The sequence below is a fragment of the Macaca nemestrina genome, chromosome 15 (assembly GCF_043159975.1).
Source record: "Macaca nemestrina isolate mMacNem1 chromosome 15, mMacNem.hap1, whole genome shotgun sequence".
NCBI classification, from domain to species: domain Eukaryota; kingdom Metazoa; phylum Chordata; class Mammalia; order Primates; family Cercopithecidae; genus Macaca; species Macaca nemestrina.
Window position 1 is genome coordinate 105,359,365 of NC_092139.1, and position 17,790 is coordinate 105,377,154.

At 52.2% G+C, this 17,790-nt stretch overlaps 2 protein-coding genes across 8 annotated transcripts in view; one reads left to right on the plus strand and one right to left on the minus strand.

Annotated features, from left to right (window-relative positions):
- The window catches only part of TRIOB (TRIO and F-actin binding protein), a 76,842-nt gene that overhangs the window by 14,255 nt on the left and 44,797 nt on the right, over positions 1 to 17,790 (plus strand). For all 3 annotated transcript variants that reach the window (XM_071080551.1, XM_071080548.1, XM_071080549.1), the window contains 3 exons: positions 1,396 to 1,597; positions 3,943 to 4,111; positions 11,010 to 13,641. In XM_071080551.1, coding sequence (XP_070936652.1) covers positions 1,396 to 1,597; positions 3,943 to 4,111; positions 11,010 to 13,641 — 3,003 coding nt within the window. The remainder of the gene's footprint in view (positions 1 to 1,395; positions 1,598 to 3,942; positions 4,112 to 11,009; positions 13,642 to 17,790) is intronic.
- LOC105464472 (uncharacterized) overlaps positions 1 to 17,790 on the minus strand; it is a 45,768-nt gene that overhangs the window by 10,654 nt on the left and 17,324 nt on the right. Inside the window, exons 3-4 of one of the 5 annotated variants that reach the window (XR_011614144.1) lie at positions 10,984 to 11,165; positions 9,809 to 10,890 (exon numbers count right to left, since the gene is read on the minus strand). Coding sequence is in view for 1 of the 5 variants with exons in the window: in XM_071080552.1 (XP_070936653.1) it covers positions 278 to 413 (136 nt within the window). In the remaining 4 variants the exon portion in view is untranslated. The other 4 variants (XR_011614146.1, XM_071080552.1, XR_011614148.1 and 1 more) reach the window with 4 other exon arrangements.

The following is a 17,790-nucleotide window of genomic DNA, read 5'->3' on the forward strand; positions in this document are numbered from 1 at the left end:
GCTCCTTGGGCAGACAGGAAAAGCTCAGAGCACACCACCCTGCTTGCACTTGGGTGGCTGAGCCTCCCCTCCCCAACCCTGGCTGTCTCTCCCGGGGCCCCTGCCCCCCCATAACCTCCTAAGACCGAGCTCAGCTTTGCCCCAGGGCATGTGCTGCTGTGCACCCACCTTGCAGTGGGTATGGCCACAGCCTACTCACATTTCCTGGTTCCCTTTGCACAGCTTTAAAAGATTAAACAGTCCCTGCACCCAGGGGCACCTGCTGTCACCCACCTACCTGGGTGTGCACTGCTCCGGGCTCTGGCATTCCTTCCACCCTTAGGCCTGAGTGGCAGTTCCCCCTTTAAGGTCATGATACCTTGGGAGGCCATGGCCTGAGAGTCTAGAAACCTGGGTTCCAGCTTCAGATCCATCCCTGATGGGTCTTGAGCAAGTTACTCTATCTTCCTGTGTCTCAGTTTCCCTGTCTGTAAAATAAGAGGAACTGAATCAAATCAGCATTGTGCTAGGATCACTCATGTGCTCCTCACAGGTAGACATATTTAAAAAAACAGAAGGCCGGGCGCGGTGGCTCACGCCTGTAATCCCAGCACTTTGGGAGGCCGAGACGGGTGGATCACGAGGTCAGGAGATCGAGACCATCCTGGCTAACATGGTGAAACCCTGTCTCTACGAAAAAATACAAAAAATTGGCCGGGCGCGGTGGCTCACGCCTGTAATCCCAGCACTTTGGGAGGCCAAGGCGGGCGGATCACAAGGTCAGGAAATCGAGACCACGGTGAAACCCCGTCTCTACTAAAAATACAAAAAAATTAGCCGGGCGCGGTTGTGGGCGCCTGTAGTCCCAGCTACTCGGGAGGCTGAGGCAGGAGAATGGCGTGAACCCGGGAGGCGGAGCTTGCAGTGAGCCGAGATCGCGCCACTGCACTCCAGCCTGGGCGACAGAGCGAGACTCCGTCTCAAAAAAAAAAAAAAAAAAAAAAAAAAAGAAAAAATACAAAAAATTAGCTGGGTGAGGTGGCGGGCGCCTGTAGTCCCAGCTACTCGGGAGGCTGAGGCAGGAGAATGGCATGAACCCGGGAGGCGGAGCTTGCAGTGAGTCAAGATCGAGCCACTGCACTCCAGCCTGGGCGACAGAGCAAGACTCCGTCTCAACAACAACAACAACACAATTAAAAATAAAAAAATAAAGAGATGCTGTTTTAGCTCAACGAGGCAACCCATATAAAAAGCCTGACACAGAGGCAGCCCTCAGCATTGGCTCCCTCTCCCACACCAGCGTGTGGGCCCCAGGCTCCCCGTGTGAGTGAGTGTGAATGCCTGGGTGGGGTGGGGAGTACCCCTAACTCCCCATTACTTTTTGGGAAAAAGTCATGGGTCGGTCTCCTCTCCCAGGGGCCCATCCCCCTCAGCAGGGCTCCCAGAAGAGGGTCCCACAGCCGCCCCCAGGAGCGGGAGCCATGATCTTGAGGCAGTGCCCTATCTGGAGGGCCTGACCACTTCCCTGCGTGGCAGCTGCAACGAGGACCCCGGCTCTGACCCCGGCTCCGGCGCTGACTCCGCCACCCCTGATGATACCAGCAACTCGTCCTCTGTGGTGAGCCAGGAGCGGGAGATGGGGGGACAAGAGTGGCTCACACCTCCATCTGCAGCCCTGGGTCCCGCCTGAATCTCCAGGCCAGGGCTAAGACTCATACCAGAGAATTCGGCGAGGTCCTCTGGACCATTAGCTGGCACCTCGGGCCACCCCGGTGAACCCCCAGAGGGTGGGGGTTTCTACACAGGCTGGCCCAGGGCGGCTGGGGTCTGGCTGTGAAAAGACGGGAAAGGAGTTTCAGCTGACAGGAGCTCCGGGTGAATCACCAGCGGGCTTGGGCTGCCAGGTCCCAGAGGGCTGGGATGTTGGGTGTGGTGTCTAGAGCGAGAGTGGCACAGAACCCCAGGGCCCTGCCCTCACCACACGGTGCTGAGCCCCATGGCCAGCCCTGGCATAGATTTCCAAGGGACAGAGGGAAGGGAGCAGGCTGCGGGGGTCATTTAGCCACGAAAAGAGAAGACCCAGCAGTCTTTCCTCTAGCATTGGCACTTTGAGGGGCTGCCACGGAGCCGGAGAGACAGGCTTGTCCCAGGAGACCCCTTCAAAAGGAAAATGATGGGGGGTGGTGATAAGACTCAGAATAAAACAACCCAGCCTCGCACGCTTCATGACCAGCTCCACGCTAAGCGCTTGGTGGGTGTGGGCTCGAGGGAGACTCACCACACCCTTGGAGGCGGAGACTTCAGTCGTCCCATATGGGGCTGAGGCTCAGAGGGGGAGCAATTTAGTGGAGGCCACACATCTGGGAAGCAGTGGGGCTAGGATTTGAACCCACTTCTCTCTGGCCCCTGGGGGTATCTCACACCAGTCCCAGATGCGGAACTGGGGGAGTCTGGGCAAAGTTCTTGGCTTCAATGGACGTGCATGCCTCCCAGGTTCATTGAAGATAAGCGACTTAGCACTTAGCACCTGCTAGAGCCCAGCACAGTGCCAGGCAAACAGCAAGTGCTTTTTATTTAATTGACTGATTGAAGACCAGGTGCGGTGGCTCACACCTATAATCCCAGCACTTTGGGAGGCCAAGGTGGGCGATCACCTGAGGTCAGGAGTTCAAGACCAGCCTGGCCAACATGGTGAAACTCCATCTCTACCAAAAATACAAAAATTAACAGGGTGTGGTGGTGGGCACCTGTAATCCCAGCTACTTGGGAGACTGAGACAGGAGAAACACTTGAACCCGGGAGGCGGAGGTTGTGGTGAGCTTAGATTGTGCCATTGCACTCCAGCCTGGGCAACAAGAGCAAAACTCCATCTCAAAAAGAAAAAAAAAAAAAGTTGATTGTTGAGACAGGGTCTTGCTCTGTTGCCCAGGCTGGAGTGCAATGACTTGAACATGGTTCACTATGGCCTTGACTTCCTGGGCTCAAGTGATCCCCTGACCTCAGCCTCCTGAGTAGCTGGGACTACAGGCATGCACCATCATGCCTAGCTAATTTTTTTTTTTTAAATTTTGTAGAGACAGGGTCTCACTACGTTGCCCAGGCTGGAAGTGCTTTTTACTGAGTCCATGGAGCAGAGTCTACACCACAGAAAGTGTGGTACCACTCACTGTCACCTCTCCGGGGCAGAATGCAGAACCTGATGGTTTAGGAAGTACTTTTTATTTTTTATTTAATTTTATTTATTTATTTTTGAGATGGAGTCTTGCTCTGTCACTTGGGCAGGAGTGCAGTGGCATGATCTCAGCTCACTGCAACCTCCGTCTCCCAGGTTCAAGCGATTCGCCTGCCTCAGCCTCTGGAGTATCTGGGATTACAGGCGCCCACCACCATGCCTGGCTAGTTTTTGTATTTTTAGTAGAGACACAGTTTCACATGTTGGCCAGGCTGGTTTCGAACTCCTGACCTCAGGTGATCCACCTGCCTCGGCCTCCCAAAGTGTTGGGATTACAGGTGTGAGCCACTGCGCCCGGCAGGGAAGTGCTTTTTTTTTTTTTTTTTTTTGACATAGAGTCTCGTTCTGTCGCCCAGGCTGGAGTGCAGTGGCGCGATCTCCACTCACTGCAAGCTCTGCCTCCCGGGTTCACACCATTCTCCTGCCTCAGCCTCCCGAGTAGCTGGGACTACAGGCACCCGCCACCATGCCTGGCTAATTTTTTGTATTTTTAAGTAGAGACGGGGTTTCACCGTGTTAGCCAGGATGGTCTCAATCTCCTGACCTTGTGATCCGCCCGCCTCAGCCTCCCAAAGTGCTGGGATTACAGGCGTGAGCCACCGCACCCGACCAGGGAAGTGCTTTTTAATGTCAATTCTCTTCCCTTCCTTCTACCCCTCTCATTTGGGGAGTATATGTCCTGCAGCCTTTCTTCTCCCACAAACATACTTTCTCCTCCCCTTCTCTGGCAGGATTGGGACACTGTTGAGAGGCAGGAGGAGGCCCCCAACTGGGACAAGCTCACAGTGATGATCCCTAGGAGACCTCAGGAGGGGCCGAAAGCTGACAGCTCCCAAAAGGCTCCGTCTCTCCTCACCAGGTCCCCTGTGGGAGGAGACACTGCAGGCCAGAAAAAGGAGGGTGAGTCCTTCTGCCAGGTTGGTTCCCATGGTGATGGCCTGGGGCCCCCCCAGATAGCCATCTCACTGGCCATTTGGGACCTTGGGTATGGCTTACTTTGGTGGCCTGAGTGTTAATAATAGTAACAGTTCCCATGTCATGGTGGAGCAGCCACAATGAACCATGCTACCTACTGTATTATTATTATTATTTTTGGGGGGGGACGGAGTCTCACTCTGTTGCCCAGGCTAGAGTGCAGTGGCGCGATCTCAGCTCACTGAAACCTTCGCCTCCCCAGTTCAAGCGATTCTCCCGCCCCAGCCTCCCAAGTAATTGAGGTTGCAGGCTCCCGCCACCATGCCCAGCTAATTTTTGTATTTTTAGTAGAGATGGGATTTCACCATGTTGGCCCAACTGGTCTCAAAACTCCTGACCTTCAGTGGTCTGTCCATCTCAGCCTCCTAATGTGCTGGGATTACAGGCGTGAGCCACTGCGCCTGGCCTATTATTATTATTTTTATTTTTTTGAGATAGAGTCTCACGCTGTTGCCCAGGCTGGAATGCAGTAGTGCCATCTCAGCTCACTGCAACCTCCGCCTCCTGGGTTCAAGTGATTCTCCTGCCTCAGCCTCCCTAGTAGCTGGGATTACAGGCTTGCAACACCACGCCTGGCTAATTTTTGTATTTTTAGTACAGACGGGGTTTCACCATGTTGGCCAGGCTTGTCTCAAATTCCTGGCTGGGGATTACAGGAGTGAGCCACTGTGCCTGGCCTTAGTCAAGGAGTTTGGACTTTCTTCTCTAAGCAGTAGGGAGCCACTGAAGGTTTTTTTGAGGAGGAAAGTCATGTAATTGAACCTGTGCCTTAGGAAGTTCCCTAGGTCAAAGGTGCAAAGGAGGAGTTGGAGCAGGGAGGGGCTGAAGGATGAGAAACCAGTTAAGAGACTGTTGCAGCTACCATAGCAATAACTGGTTCGGGCACGAATCACCGGCGGATGCGAAATACCTAGGGTGGTAAGTTGTCAGGAAACAGGGGTTTCACCATGGTCTCAAAGCATCAGTCCTCAGATTCTGCATCGATTACTGAGCGAAAAGATGCCGTTAGGTTGGGGAGAGCAGGAAGATACCACCTTCACCAAGCAGCTGTTCAGCATCCCCAGAGTGGAACAAACTAACATCAGATGCCCCTGATGTGATGCATGGGGTCGGGGGAGGGGATGCTGGGGTGCGCACAGAATCCTTCCCTTCTAAATTGTCCTTCTGCAAATGCATTGCCTACACCTAACCCCGGTGAAACATCACACAAACCCGAATTGAAAGACATTCTGCGGCCGGGCGCGGTGGCTCAAGCCTGTAATCCCAGCACTTTGGGAGGCGGAGACGGGCGGATCACGAGGTCAGGAGATCGAGACCATCCTGGCTAACCCGGTGAAACCCCGTCTCTACTAAAAAATACAAAAAAACTAGCCGGGCAAGGTGGCGGGCGCCTGTAGTCTCAGCTACTCGGGAGGCTGAGGCAGGAGAATGGCGTAAACCCGGGAGGCGGAGCTTGCAGTGAGCCAAGATCTGGCCACTGCACTCCAGCTTGGGCAACAGAGCGAGACTCCGTCTCAAAAAAAAAAAAAAAAAAAAAGAAAGATATTCTGCAAAATGACTGGACTCCTCATAGGACAAAAAGGGGCTTGGGGACTGTTCTTGATTAAAAGAGACTAACGGGACGAGGACGTGGAATGCCATGTGTGAGCCCATTGGGATCTGGGACAGGAGGAGACAGAGCTGTGACAGGCATTACTGGGACAACTGGGGCATTTTTTTTTTTTTTTTTTGAGATGGAGTCTTGCTCTGTCTCCCAGGCTGGAGTGCAATGGCATGATCTCAGCTCATTGGAACCTCCGCCTCCTGGGTTCAAGCGATTCTACTGCCTCAGCCTCCTGAGTAGCTGGGATTACAGGTGCCTGCCACCACGCCCAGCTAACTTTTTGTATTTTTAGTAGACACAGGGTTTCACCATATTGAGCCTGATGGGATCTGGGACACGGCTGTAGTCCCAGTTACTCGGGATGCTGAGGCAGGAGAATCGCTTGAATTTGGGAGGCGGAGGTTTCAGTGAGCCGAGATCACCCCACTGCACTCCGGCCTGGGCAACAGAATAAGACTCCATCTCAAATTAATTAATTAATTAAAGGTCATGGTTGCAGGGTGAGGAGGGGACAGAGAAGGAGAGAGGTTTAGGAAGGAGACTTGATGGTACTCAGGACAGGAGGATACACGGTCACAGCTCCTGGCCTGGGTGTCTGCATGGATGGTGTGCCCTTTGCTGAGAGCAGATGGCTGGGGAGCCGGTGTGCCCAGCGCTGGCTGTGCTGTGTGGGATTTGCAAGCCCCAAGGAAGAGGTTTTGAGGCTTCAGATGCTCAGGGAAGCAGGGGATGGAGATGTGGCATCTTCAACTGAGGGGCAATTCTCACTCAGGCGCTCAGTGGACGTTTACTTACAGCCCATAAGTCAATCACGGCTGAATAGATGTGGCAGCAATGAGAACAGCAGCAGCATTACAGCAGTGACCTGCTTTTCTGATGTTCCAGGCCTTGTGCTAAATCAATGTCTTGCACAGAATCACTCTGGGCTCCCCGACCCCTCACTCCTGGCCTGCCTCCTTCCTCACTGGCCACTCCACCTCTCTCTCCTTTGCTGAGGCCGCCTCCTCTGCTTCACTTTTAAATATCGGATGCCCCAGATCCCAGTCCTGGTCCCCTTCTGTCCTCTCCCTGCACACTTAGCTGCTTGGCTTTCAGTACTGTCTGGGAAAAACCATGACTCTGAAGTCTACATCTCTGGCCTTGATTTCTCCCTTGAACCTACCATTTTATACAGCCCAGCCCTCCACTGCGTTGATCACACCTCAGGCCCCACACTGCGCTCATTATTTCGCTCATTTCTTTCTTTCTTTCTTTCTTTCTTTTTTTTTTCTTTTTGAGACAGAGTTTCACTCTCGTTGCCCAGGCTGGAGTGCAGTGGCGCAATCTCAGCTCACTGCAACCTCCACCTCCCGGGTTCAAGCCATTCTCTGCCTCAGGCTCCCAAGTAGCTGGGATTACAGGCATGAGCCACCACGCCCAGCTAGTTTTGTATTTTTATTAGAGACGGGGTTTCTCCATGTTGGTCAGGCTGGTCTCCAACTCCCGACCTCAGGTGATCCGCCTGCCTCGGCTTCCCAAAGTGCTGGGATTACAGGTGTGAGCGACCGTACCTGGCCGACTGCTCCAATACTATTAACTAAGCTACAGACTTGATGGGATTCACCAGTTTTTCTACTAATATCCTTTTTCTGTTCCTGGATCCATTCCAGGATCCCACATTGCCTTTAGTCCCCCTCCTCATTTCCTCTGTCTCCTCCAGTCTGTGACAGCTTTCCCATCTCTCCCAGTTTTCCCCTGAAGGCTGTGAGCACAGCGATCTGCTCACCTTTGACTTTAGAAAAAGTCTGCCTGGATGAACGATGACATTGGCCCCAGAGTGCACAGGCCTGGGGGCTACTGCAACCATCCAGGAGAGAAATAGTGGTGGCTTGGAGTAGGAAGTGGGTGTAGATGAGAGAAAATTTGGAATGTATTTATTTTATTTTTATTTTTCGTAGAGATGGGGGCTCACTATGTTGCCCAGGCTGGTCTCCAACTCCTGGGCTCAAGCAATCCTCCTGCCTCAGCCTCCCAAAATGTTGGAATTACAGGTGTGAGCCACTACCAGGCATGAAATGTATTTTAGAATAGCCATGGGACATCAGCCACCAGCAAATTTTTTGTTTTTTTGTTTTCTGGGACAGAGTCTTGCTCTGTCACCCAGGCTGGAGTACAGTGGCCAGATCTCAGCTCACTGCAACTACCACCTCCAGGTTCAAGCAATTCTCCAGCCTCAGCCTCCCAAGTAGCTGGGATTACAGGCATGCACCACTGCATCCGGCTAATTTTTTTTTTTTTTTTTTTTTGAGATGGAGTCTTGCTCGGTCGCCCAGGCTGGAGTGCAGTGGTGCGATCTCGGCTCACTGCAAGTTTTGCCCCCTGGGTTCACACCATTCTCCTGCCTCAGCCTCCCGAGTAGCTGGGACTACAGGCCCCCACCACCACGCCTGGCTAATTTTTTTTTTTTTTTGTAATTTTAGTAGAGATGGGGTTTCACCATGTTAGCCAGACTGCTATCGATCTCCTGACCTCGTGATCCGCCCGCCTCGGCCTCCTAAAGTTCTGGGATTACAGGCATGAGCCACCGCGCCCGGCCGCATCCAGCTAATTTTTGTATTTTTAGTAGAGACTGGTTTCACCATGTTGGCCAGGCTAGTCTCGAACTCCTGACCTCAGATGATCCACCCACCTTGGCCTCCCAAAGTGTTGGTATTACAGGTGTGAGCCACTGTGCCTAGAGACCATGCAAATTTTGAATTCTCTGCTAGGTGCTGGGAACTCAGACTTCACCAACAACAGCCCAGGGAGGCTGGACGGGGCAGTGGTTGCAAAGGGAGAGCAGAGGGGATCTTAAGAAGGCATGAGGACGCAGTGGCTCAAGCCTGTAATCCCAGCACTTTGGGAGGCCGAGATGGGCGGATCACGAGGTCAGGAGATCGAGACCATCCTGGCTAACACAGTGAAACCCCATCTCTACTAAAAAAAATACAAAAAACTAGCCGGGCGACGTGGCGGGCGCCTGTAGTCCCAGTTACTCGGGAGGCTGAGGCAGGAGAATGGCGGGAACCCGGGAGGCGGAGCTTGCAGTGAGCTGAGATCCGGCCACTGCACTCCAGCCTGGGCGACAAAGCCAGACTCCGTCTCAAAAAAAAAAAAAAAAAAAAAAGAAGGCATGAGGAGAGGGGATCTGCGTGAAGGCAATTGTGGCTACTTTTTTGTTTCATTTGTTGTTTTAAGACAATATCTTGCTCTGTTGCCCACCCTAGAGGGCAGTGGCACAATCTTGGCTCACTGCAACCTCTGCCTCCTGGACTCAGGCAATCCTCTGGCCTCAGCCTCCTAGGTGGCTGTGACTACAGGCACGTACCACTGGGCCCTGCTAAGTTTTAAAAAACTCGTAGTAGAGACAGGGTCTCACCATGTTGCATAGGCTGGTCTAGAACTCCTGAGCTCAAGTGATCCTCCCACCTTGGCCTCCCAAAGTGCTGGGATTACAGGTGTGAGCCACCACACCCACAGCTGTGGCTCCTTTAAGATGAGGCCACAGGCCGGGCGCGGTGGCTCAAGCCTGTAATCCCAGCACTTTGGGAGGCCGAGACGGGCGGATCACTAGGTCAGGAGATCGAGACCATCCTGGCAAACACGGTGAAACCCCGTCTCTACTAAAAAATACAAAAAACTAGCCGGGCGAGGCGGTGGGTGCCTGTAGTCCCAGCTACTCGGGAGGCTGAGGCAGGAGAATGGCGTAAACCCGGGGGGCGGAGCTTGCAGTGAGCTGAGATCCGGCCACTGCACTCCAGCCCGGGCGACAGAGCCAGACTCCGTCTCAAAAAAAAAAAAAAAAAGATGAGGCCACAATACCCTTTACTCTTCATCTAAAGCAGTAGCCAAGGGACATGTACATAGCTGGTGCTCAACACCTGCTCGGTGACTGAGGGATTGAGCGGGATGGAGGGTGACACACCAAGGTCATGGCCACTCAGTCATGAGGCTAGGAGTTGCGAAGAGGTCACTATTGAGGACGGTTATGTTAATCCTTCAGGCCAGTGCTTCTGAAACTCTAAGTTGTACAAATCACCAGACAGTTTTGTTAAATGCAGATTCAGAAGCAGTGCATCTGGGCTGGGACCTGAGATTCTGCATTTCTGGCAAACTCCCAGCTATCAGTTTATAAAAGTTTGTCCATCCCTGCACCTTTCCCATCCTCATGGCAGCCCTGGGAGAAGCCTCAGGGTAGGAACATTTGAATACAAAAAAACGGGGCTTTCTAGAGCTGTCACACATGAAACAGACTCATTAGAACCTATCTCTACTAAAAATACAAAAATGAGCTGGGCATGGTGGCACATGCCTGTAATCCCAGCTACTTGGGAGGCTGAGGCAGGAGAATCATTTGAACCCAGGAGGCATAGCTTACAGTGAGCCAAGTCTGTCACTCTAGTCTGGGTGACAGAATGAGACTCTGTCTCAAAAAAAAAAAAAAAAAAAAAAAAAAAAAAGCCCAGGCAAGGTGGCTCACACCTGTAATCCCAGCACTTTGGGAGGCCATGACGAGCGGATCACCTGAGGTCAGGAGTGTGAGACCAGTCTGGCCAACATGGTGAAACCCCGTCTCTACTAAAAACACAAAAATTAGCCAGGCATGGTGGCACATGCCTGTAATCCCAGCTACTCCAGAGGCTGAGGCAGGAGAATGGCTTGAACCCAGAAGGTGGAGGTTGCAATGAGCCAAGATGGTGCCACTGTACTCCAGCCTGGGCGACAGAGCGAGGCTGTCTCAAAAACAAAACAGAAAAACCAGAAATGGGGGGAATTCCTCAGATTCTGATTGAAGGAAGTAAAACTGGGAAGGGCAGACTATCAGGTGGCTGCTGCTGGGCCCACCTCTCCCTCCCTGGGTTACACAGGCTATTGCCAACACTTCTGTCCACGAGTCTGCCTCTTCTCTGTTTTGTCCATGGATCCCCAGACCCTGTGGCCTCTTCCAGTTGTTGAGTCCATCTCTTGACTGAGTCAAGGTCTCAATTTCAAATTCTTGACCTCGGCTTGAGAGAAGCATCCAAGCCCTTGTCTCATCAGTCTTGGTCAGAGAGGTGGAGTCACTTGGTACGGACAGTGAGACCTGTAAGAGGAGGGTGTGGGGTCTGCCCTAATCACTGGTCCAAAGAGACAAAGAAAGGTAGAATATGAGAGGTGCCTGGACCCCTCCCCTTACCTTGAGCCCCTCTGTTTTCTCTCCAGACACGGGCGGTGGGAGCCGGAGCGCAGGACAGCACTGGGCAAAGCTCCGGGGAGAAAGTGGGTTCTTCTCCCTAGAGCGGCACCGGTCAACACTGACCCAGGCTGCCTCCATGACACCACACAGCGGACCTCGAAGCACCACGCCTCGGGCTTCCCCTGCCCAAAAGGACACTGCTCAGGCTGCGTCTACACGTGAAACCCCCCGAGCCTCCTCTCCCCACCGAATCACCCAAAGGGACACCTCCAGGGCCTCATCCACCCAACAGGACACCTCCAGGGCCTCATTGACACAGCGGAACACCCCCAGAGCTTCCTCTCCCTCACGAAGTACCCAACAGGATAACCCCAAAACCTCGTCCAACCAACAAAATAATCCTCAATATCCCTCTCCCCAAAGAGCCACCCAACAAGATAACCCTAGAACGTCTTCTACCCAGCAGGACAACCTCCAAACTTCTTTTCCTACTTGTACTCCCCAGTGGGACAACCCCAGGACACCCTGTGCCCGACGGGGTGATCCCAGAGCCTCCTCTCCCAACAGAGCCACCCAACGAGACAACCCCAGAACATCCTGCACCCAGCGGGACGATCCCAGAGCCTCCTCTCCCAATAGAGCCACAAGAGACAACCCCAGAACATCCTGCGCCCAACGGGACAATCCCAGAGCCTCCTCTCCCGACAGAACCACCCAGCGAGACAACCCCAGAACATCCTGCGCCCAACGGGACAATCCCAGAGCCTCCTCTCCCGACAGAACCACCCAACGAGACAACCCCAGAACATCCTGCGCCCAACGGGACAATCCCAGAGCCTCCTCTCCCAATAGAGCCACAAGAGACAACCCCAGAACATCCTGCGCCCAGCGGGACAATCCCAGAGCCTCCTCTCCCGACAGAACCACCCAGCGAGACAACCCCAGAACATCCTGTGCCCAACGGGACAATCCCAGAGCCTTCTCTCCCAATAGAGCCACAAGAGACAACCCCAGAATATCCTGTGTCCAGCGGGACAATCCCAGAACCTCCTCTCCCAATAGAACCACCCAACGAGACAACCCCAGAACATCCTGTGCCCAGCGGGACAATCCCAGAGCCTCCTCTCCCAACAGAGCTTCCCAACAGGACAACCCCAGAACTTCTATTCAACAGAACATCCCCAGATCATCTTCTACCCAACAAGACAACCCTAAAACCTCTTGTACCAAACGGGCTAACCTCAGACCCACTCGTACACAGCGGGACCGCACACAGTCCTTTTCCTTTCAACGAGACAACCCTGGAACCTCCTCATCTCAATGCTGCACCCAAAAGGAGAATCTGAGACCATCATCTCCCCACCGCTCCACTCAATGGAACAATCCCAGGAATTCGTCTCCACATCGTACTAACAAAGACATCCCCTGGGCCTCCTTTCCCCTCCGGCCAACTCAGAGTGATGGTCCCCGAACCTCTTCCCCATCTCGCTCCAAGCAAAATGAGGTTCCCTGGGCATCCATCGCCCTCCGGCCAACCCAAGGTGACAGGCCTCAGACATCCTCTCCCAGCAGGCCAGCCCAGCATGACCCACCCCAGTCCTCCTTTGGCCCCACCCAGTACAACTTGCCATCCCGGGTCACCTCTTCCTCCCCTAACCCAGGCCACCAGAGCACCTCCCGGACTTCCTCACCTGTGTACCCTGCTGCCTGTGGGGTTCCCTTGACCTATCCTGAGCCCTCCCAGCCTCCATGTGCTGTGTGCATTGGGCACCGGGATGCCCCTCGAGCCTCTTCGCCCCCTCGCTATTTGCAGCATGACCCCTTCCCCTTCTTCCCAGAGCCCCACGCCCCAGAGAGTGAACTGCCCCACCACGAGCCTCCCTATATACCACCTGCTGTGTGCATTGGACACCGAGATGCCCCCCAGGCGTCCTCGCCCCCCCGCCACACCCAATTTGACCCCTTCCCCTTCCTCCCAGACACATCAGACGCCGAACATCGGTGTCAGTCCCCCCAACACGAGCCCCTTCAGCTCCCCACACCTGTATGTATTGGGTACCGAGACGCACCCCGGGCCTCCTCCCCACCACGCCAGGCCCCAGAGCCTTCCCTCTTGTTCCAGGACCTCCCCAGGGCCAGCACAGAGAGCCTTGTCCCTTCCATGGACTCTCTGCACGAGGGCCCCCAAATCCCCACCCCTGTGTGCATTGGGCACCGGGATGCACCCTCCTTCTCATCCCCACCACGCCAGGCTCCTGAGCCATCCCTCTTCTTCCAGGACCCCCCTGGAACTAGTATGGAGAGCCTGGCCCCCTCCACTGACTCTCTGCATGGCTCCCTAGTGCTGATCCCCCAAGTGTGCATCGGGCACCGGGATGCACCCCGAGCCTCCTCCCCACCCCGCCACCCACCCAGTGATCTAGCGTTCCTGGCACCCTCACCTTCGCCGGGCAGCTCCAGGGGTTCCCGGGGCTCAGCACCTCCCGGGGAGACCAGGCACAACTTGGAGCGGGAGGAGTACACTGTGCTGGCTGACCTGCCCCCACCCAGGAGGCTGGCCCAGAGACAGCCAGGGACCCAAGTGCAGCACAGCAGTGGGGGCCGCACCCGCAGCCCTGGCCGCACGGAGGTGGAGCGCCTCTTCGGGCAAGAGCGCAGGTGAGCCCAGGGGTGGGGTCAGCCAAGTGGGCTGGGGAGGAGGCTCAGCAGCAGGACAGGTGTAAGTTTCTCAGGGTTAGGGTGCCAGGAGAGTGTTCAAATCCCCCTGGCTTGCCATTTACTGGCTGTGTGACCTTGGGCAAATCACTCCATTTCTCTGTTTCTGCATATTAGGAGTTTTCTGCTTGTGTGTGTGTGTGTGGTTAAGTGATGTCATGCATAGCCCAGTGGTTAACAGCAAAGACTGCAGTCATGAGGGCTGAGTCCAAATCCTGGGTCAAAGTCACATTTCAACTCATGTGACCTGATATAGTGAGTTAACCTACCTGAGCCTCAATTTCCTCATCTGTAATGGAGGGGAACATGAGCCCATTCATTCAAATGAGGGTGAACTCTTTTTCTTTTTTCTTTTTTTTTTTTTTTGAGGCGGAGTTTTGCTCTTGTTGCCCAGGCTGGAGTGCAATGGTGCAATCTTGGCTCACTGCAACCTCCACCTCCCGGGTTCAAGCGAATCTCCTGCCTCAGCCTCCCGAGTAGCTGGGATTACAGGGGCCCGCTACCACACCTGGCTAATTTTTAAAATATTTTTAGTAGAGATGGGGTTTTGCCATATTGGCCAGGCTGGTCTCAAACTCCTGACCTCAAGTGATCCGCCTGCCTCGGCCTCACAAAGTGCTGGGATTACAGGAGTGACCCACCGCACCTGGCCATAATGAGAGTGAACTCTCAAACCCTTTGATTCAGACTCACGGGTTTTTTTTTCTTCCGTGCATGAGGGAGAGGAAGAAAGTGCCCATTCTTTTTTTCCTGCCTTGGCAAAGAAAATTCATGGGTCCCTATGCATTTCAGAAAACTGTTATGTCAATTTAAAAATGTATGGCCAGGGCCAGGCATGGTGGCTCACGCCTGTAATCCCAGCACTTTGGGAGGCCAAGGCGGGCGGATCATGAGGTCAGGAGATTGAGACCGTCCTGGCTAACACGGTGAAACCTTGTCTCTACTAAAAATACAAAAAACACGCTGCAGTCCCAGTGACTCAGGCGGCTGAGGCAGGAGAATGGCTTGAACCCGGGAGGTGGAGCTTGCAGGGAGCCAAGGTCACATCACTGCACTCCAGTCTGGGCGACAGAGCGAGACTCCGTCTAAAAAAAAAAAAAGTATGGCCAGAGTCACCCTATTTTAAGAAAGAAAGCTCACAGAATTACAGATTTTTAGCAGTCAAACATCCTGAAACAACTAAAGTCCAGGTGTCTTTTGAGTCTCCTTGGTCAGCAGCACTGGTCCCCGCGGAAGGGGAGCATTTCCTCCTGATCCGGCTGAGATTTCTCACCCTAGAAGTTCCAGCCCTCGAGTTTTCAAGGATCAGAGCTAGAATTCCATTAGTTAGGGTCAAGAGAACAACAGCAACAAAAAGCAGTCTGGAAGTCTCAAAACTTTCCGTGTATCTAATTCAGTGAATTTTTAGTATATTTACCAAGTTGTCCAACCACTGCCACAATCTAACTTTTAGAACATTTTCATCACCCTAAAGGGTATGGAATCTTTTGTATCTAAAATTCCTCTTTGCTGCTCCTTGGGCAAGTTTTCTCCTGGATTTGAATCTGCACGAGAAACCTGATCAATCTTGGCTGGGTGCGGTGGCTCCCTCCTGTAATCCCAGCACCGGAGCTTGCAGTGAGCTGAGATCATGCCACTGCACTCCAACCTGGGCAACACAGTGAGACTCTGTCTCAAAAAAAAAAAAAAAAAAAAAAAAATTAGCTGAATGTAGTGGCACACGCCTGTAGTCCCATCTACTCAGGAAGCTGAGACAGCAGTATCGCTTGAATTTGGGAGGTGGAGTTTGCAGTGAGCTGAGATTGTGCCATTGCACTCCAGCCTGGCAACAAGAGTGAAACTCCATCTCAAAAAAAAAAAAAGAAAGAAAAGAGAAACCTTATCTCTTGTTCTTCAAATTTCCTTTTCCAGTAAGCTTGATCATGTAATATCCAGATGACAACCATGTGGTCTCCAGTATTAGTATAATTCTTTCTTTGGCCTTAAAAACAAAAACAAAAACCCAGAGCAGTTTTAGGTTCACAGCAAAATTGAACAGAAAGCGGAGAGTTCCACGCACAGCTTCTCCCACTACCAGTATCCTGTACTAGACACGTATGCTTGTTTCCAGCTCCTGGCCTCAAGGGATCCTCCTTTCTTGGCCTCTCAAAGGGCTGGTGAGCCACTGCACTGGGCAGTAGGGGATACATTTGTTATAATCCATGAACCTACACTGACAAATCACCCAAAGTTCACTGTTCACTCAAGTCTGTACAGCCTACAGACTTGAATGAATGTATAATGACAAGTATCCACCATCGTAACATCATGGAGTAGTTTCACCCTAAAAGTCTTCACTGTCTTTGACTTTTTTTTTTTTCTTTGGAGATGGATTCTTACTCTGTCACCCAGGCTGGAGTGCAGTGGCACAATCTTGGCTCATTGCAACCTCTGCCTCCCAGGTTCAAGCAATTCTCCTGCCTCAGCCTCCCGAGTAGCTGGGACTACAGGTACCCGCCACCATGCCCGGCTAATTTATTTGTATTTTTAGTAGCGACAGGGTTTCTTTCACCCTGTTGCCCAGGCTGGTCTTGAACTCCTGAGCTCAGGCAATCCGCCCACCTCGGCCTCCCAAAGTGCTGGGATTACAGGTGTGAGCCACCGCTCATGGCCTGACCTTTTGTTTTTGAGACGGGGTCTTGCTCTGTCACCCCGCAGGAGTGCAGTGGCATGATCATGGCTCACTGCGGCCTCAAACTGCCAGGCTCAAGGGATTCTCTCACCTCAGCCTCCCCAGTAGCTGGGACTACAGGTGTGCGCCACTGTGCCCAGCTAATTTTTCTATTTTTTGTAGAGATGGAGTCTCACTTTATTGGCCAGGTTGGTCTCAAACTCCTGGCCTTGAGCAATGCTCCCACCTTGGCCTCCCAAAGTGTCTTTGACCTTTTTATGATTACTATTTCTGGTCTAATGTCAATTTTCCTAACTTTGTTTTAACTATTAACTCAGTAGGGACATTAAGGTCTTTAAGCCAAAGTTAATTAATTTTCTTTCCTTTTTTCCAGGATAATTTTAGAGAGATAAGGTGTTTATATTACTAATATAAATGAGAAATATGTTTACACTTTTATTAACCATTTGTTTTTACATGATCACTCCTGTACATTTAATTCTACTCTCTTTGAAATAGATTATTTACCTTTTAGGGAAGTTTTTATAATTTTACTGAGTAATTAAATTTTTTCCTCTTATCTGGCACCTTTTCCAAGTAGAAAACCATTCATCCTCTGAAGATGGAAATTTTTAAAACTATGTAGTGTGTGTGTAAGGGACAGACTGGAGTTTATGGGTGGGTGGCTGTAAGACTGAGCTTTTATTTTCTCTCATTTCCTCATCGATATGTATTTATTGAGCATCTACTCTGTCCAAGCATTGTCCCAAGTCTGGAAATTTTTTCTTAAAAGATTATCACATCAAAGCATTGGGAGTTTTGGCTTGATCTTATTTTTTTTTTCCTTAGATGCCTTTGGAATCTCTTAAAGTCATGTAAGCATTCTGTGGTCATTTGAATTTAAAACACAGACTTCATTGGATTTACTAGACTTGATGGCTTTGCGCCTTTAATTCTCTCTGGAGGTCGAAGAGCCCATCTAAGCTTCCAAAGGAAACATGTTTCCTTTGTCATGCTTGGTGTGGTCACATCAACTCTCGGGAACAGGTGGCCCCGGGGACACGCTGTTGCTTCAGCATCAGACAAACCGGGTCTCTGTTGGGGTCTCAGAATCTTCTTGAGTCCCTCGCTCTTTTCTCTCAATTCCACATGGGGGAAAAAAGGAAGGCGGGTTCTCAGGAGGAATGCTCATCAAGCAAGCTGGAGTTCGTATGGAAAATGCATCCATCCAGAAGAGAACACACAAGTGCCTTGCTTCCCTTCACCAGGTGTTTCCACTATTGTCCTCCCCCTCCTCCCCATTAGGGAGGAACGGCCCACGGGGTCATGTTTGGGCTCTTGCTTCATCGAGGCTCCTATACCCCAGTTCAGGGGAAAATTCAGTCTAAGGCCTTCAGCTCTCACAGAGTAAGGAAACGCACTCACCTCAAATTAGATTACAA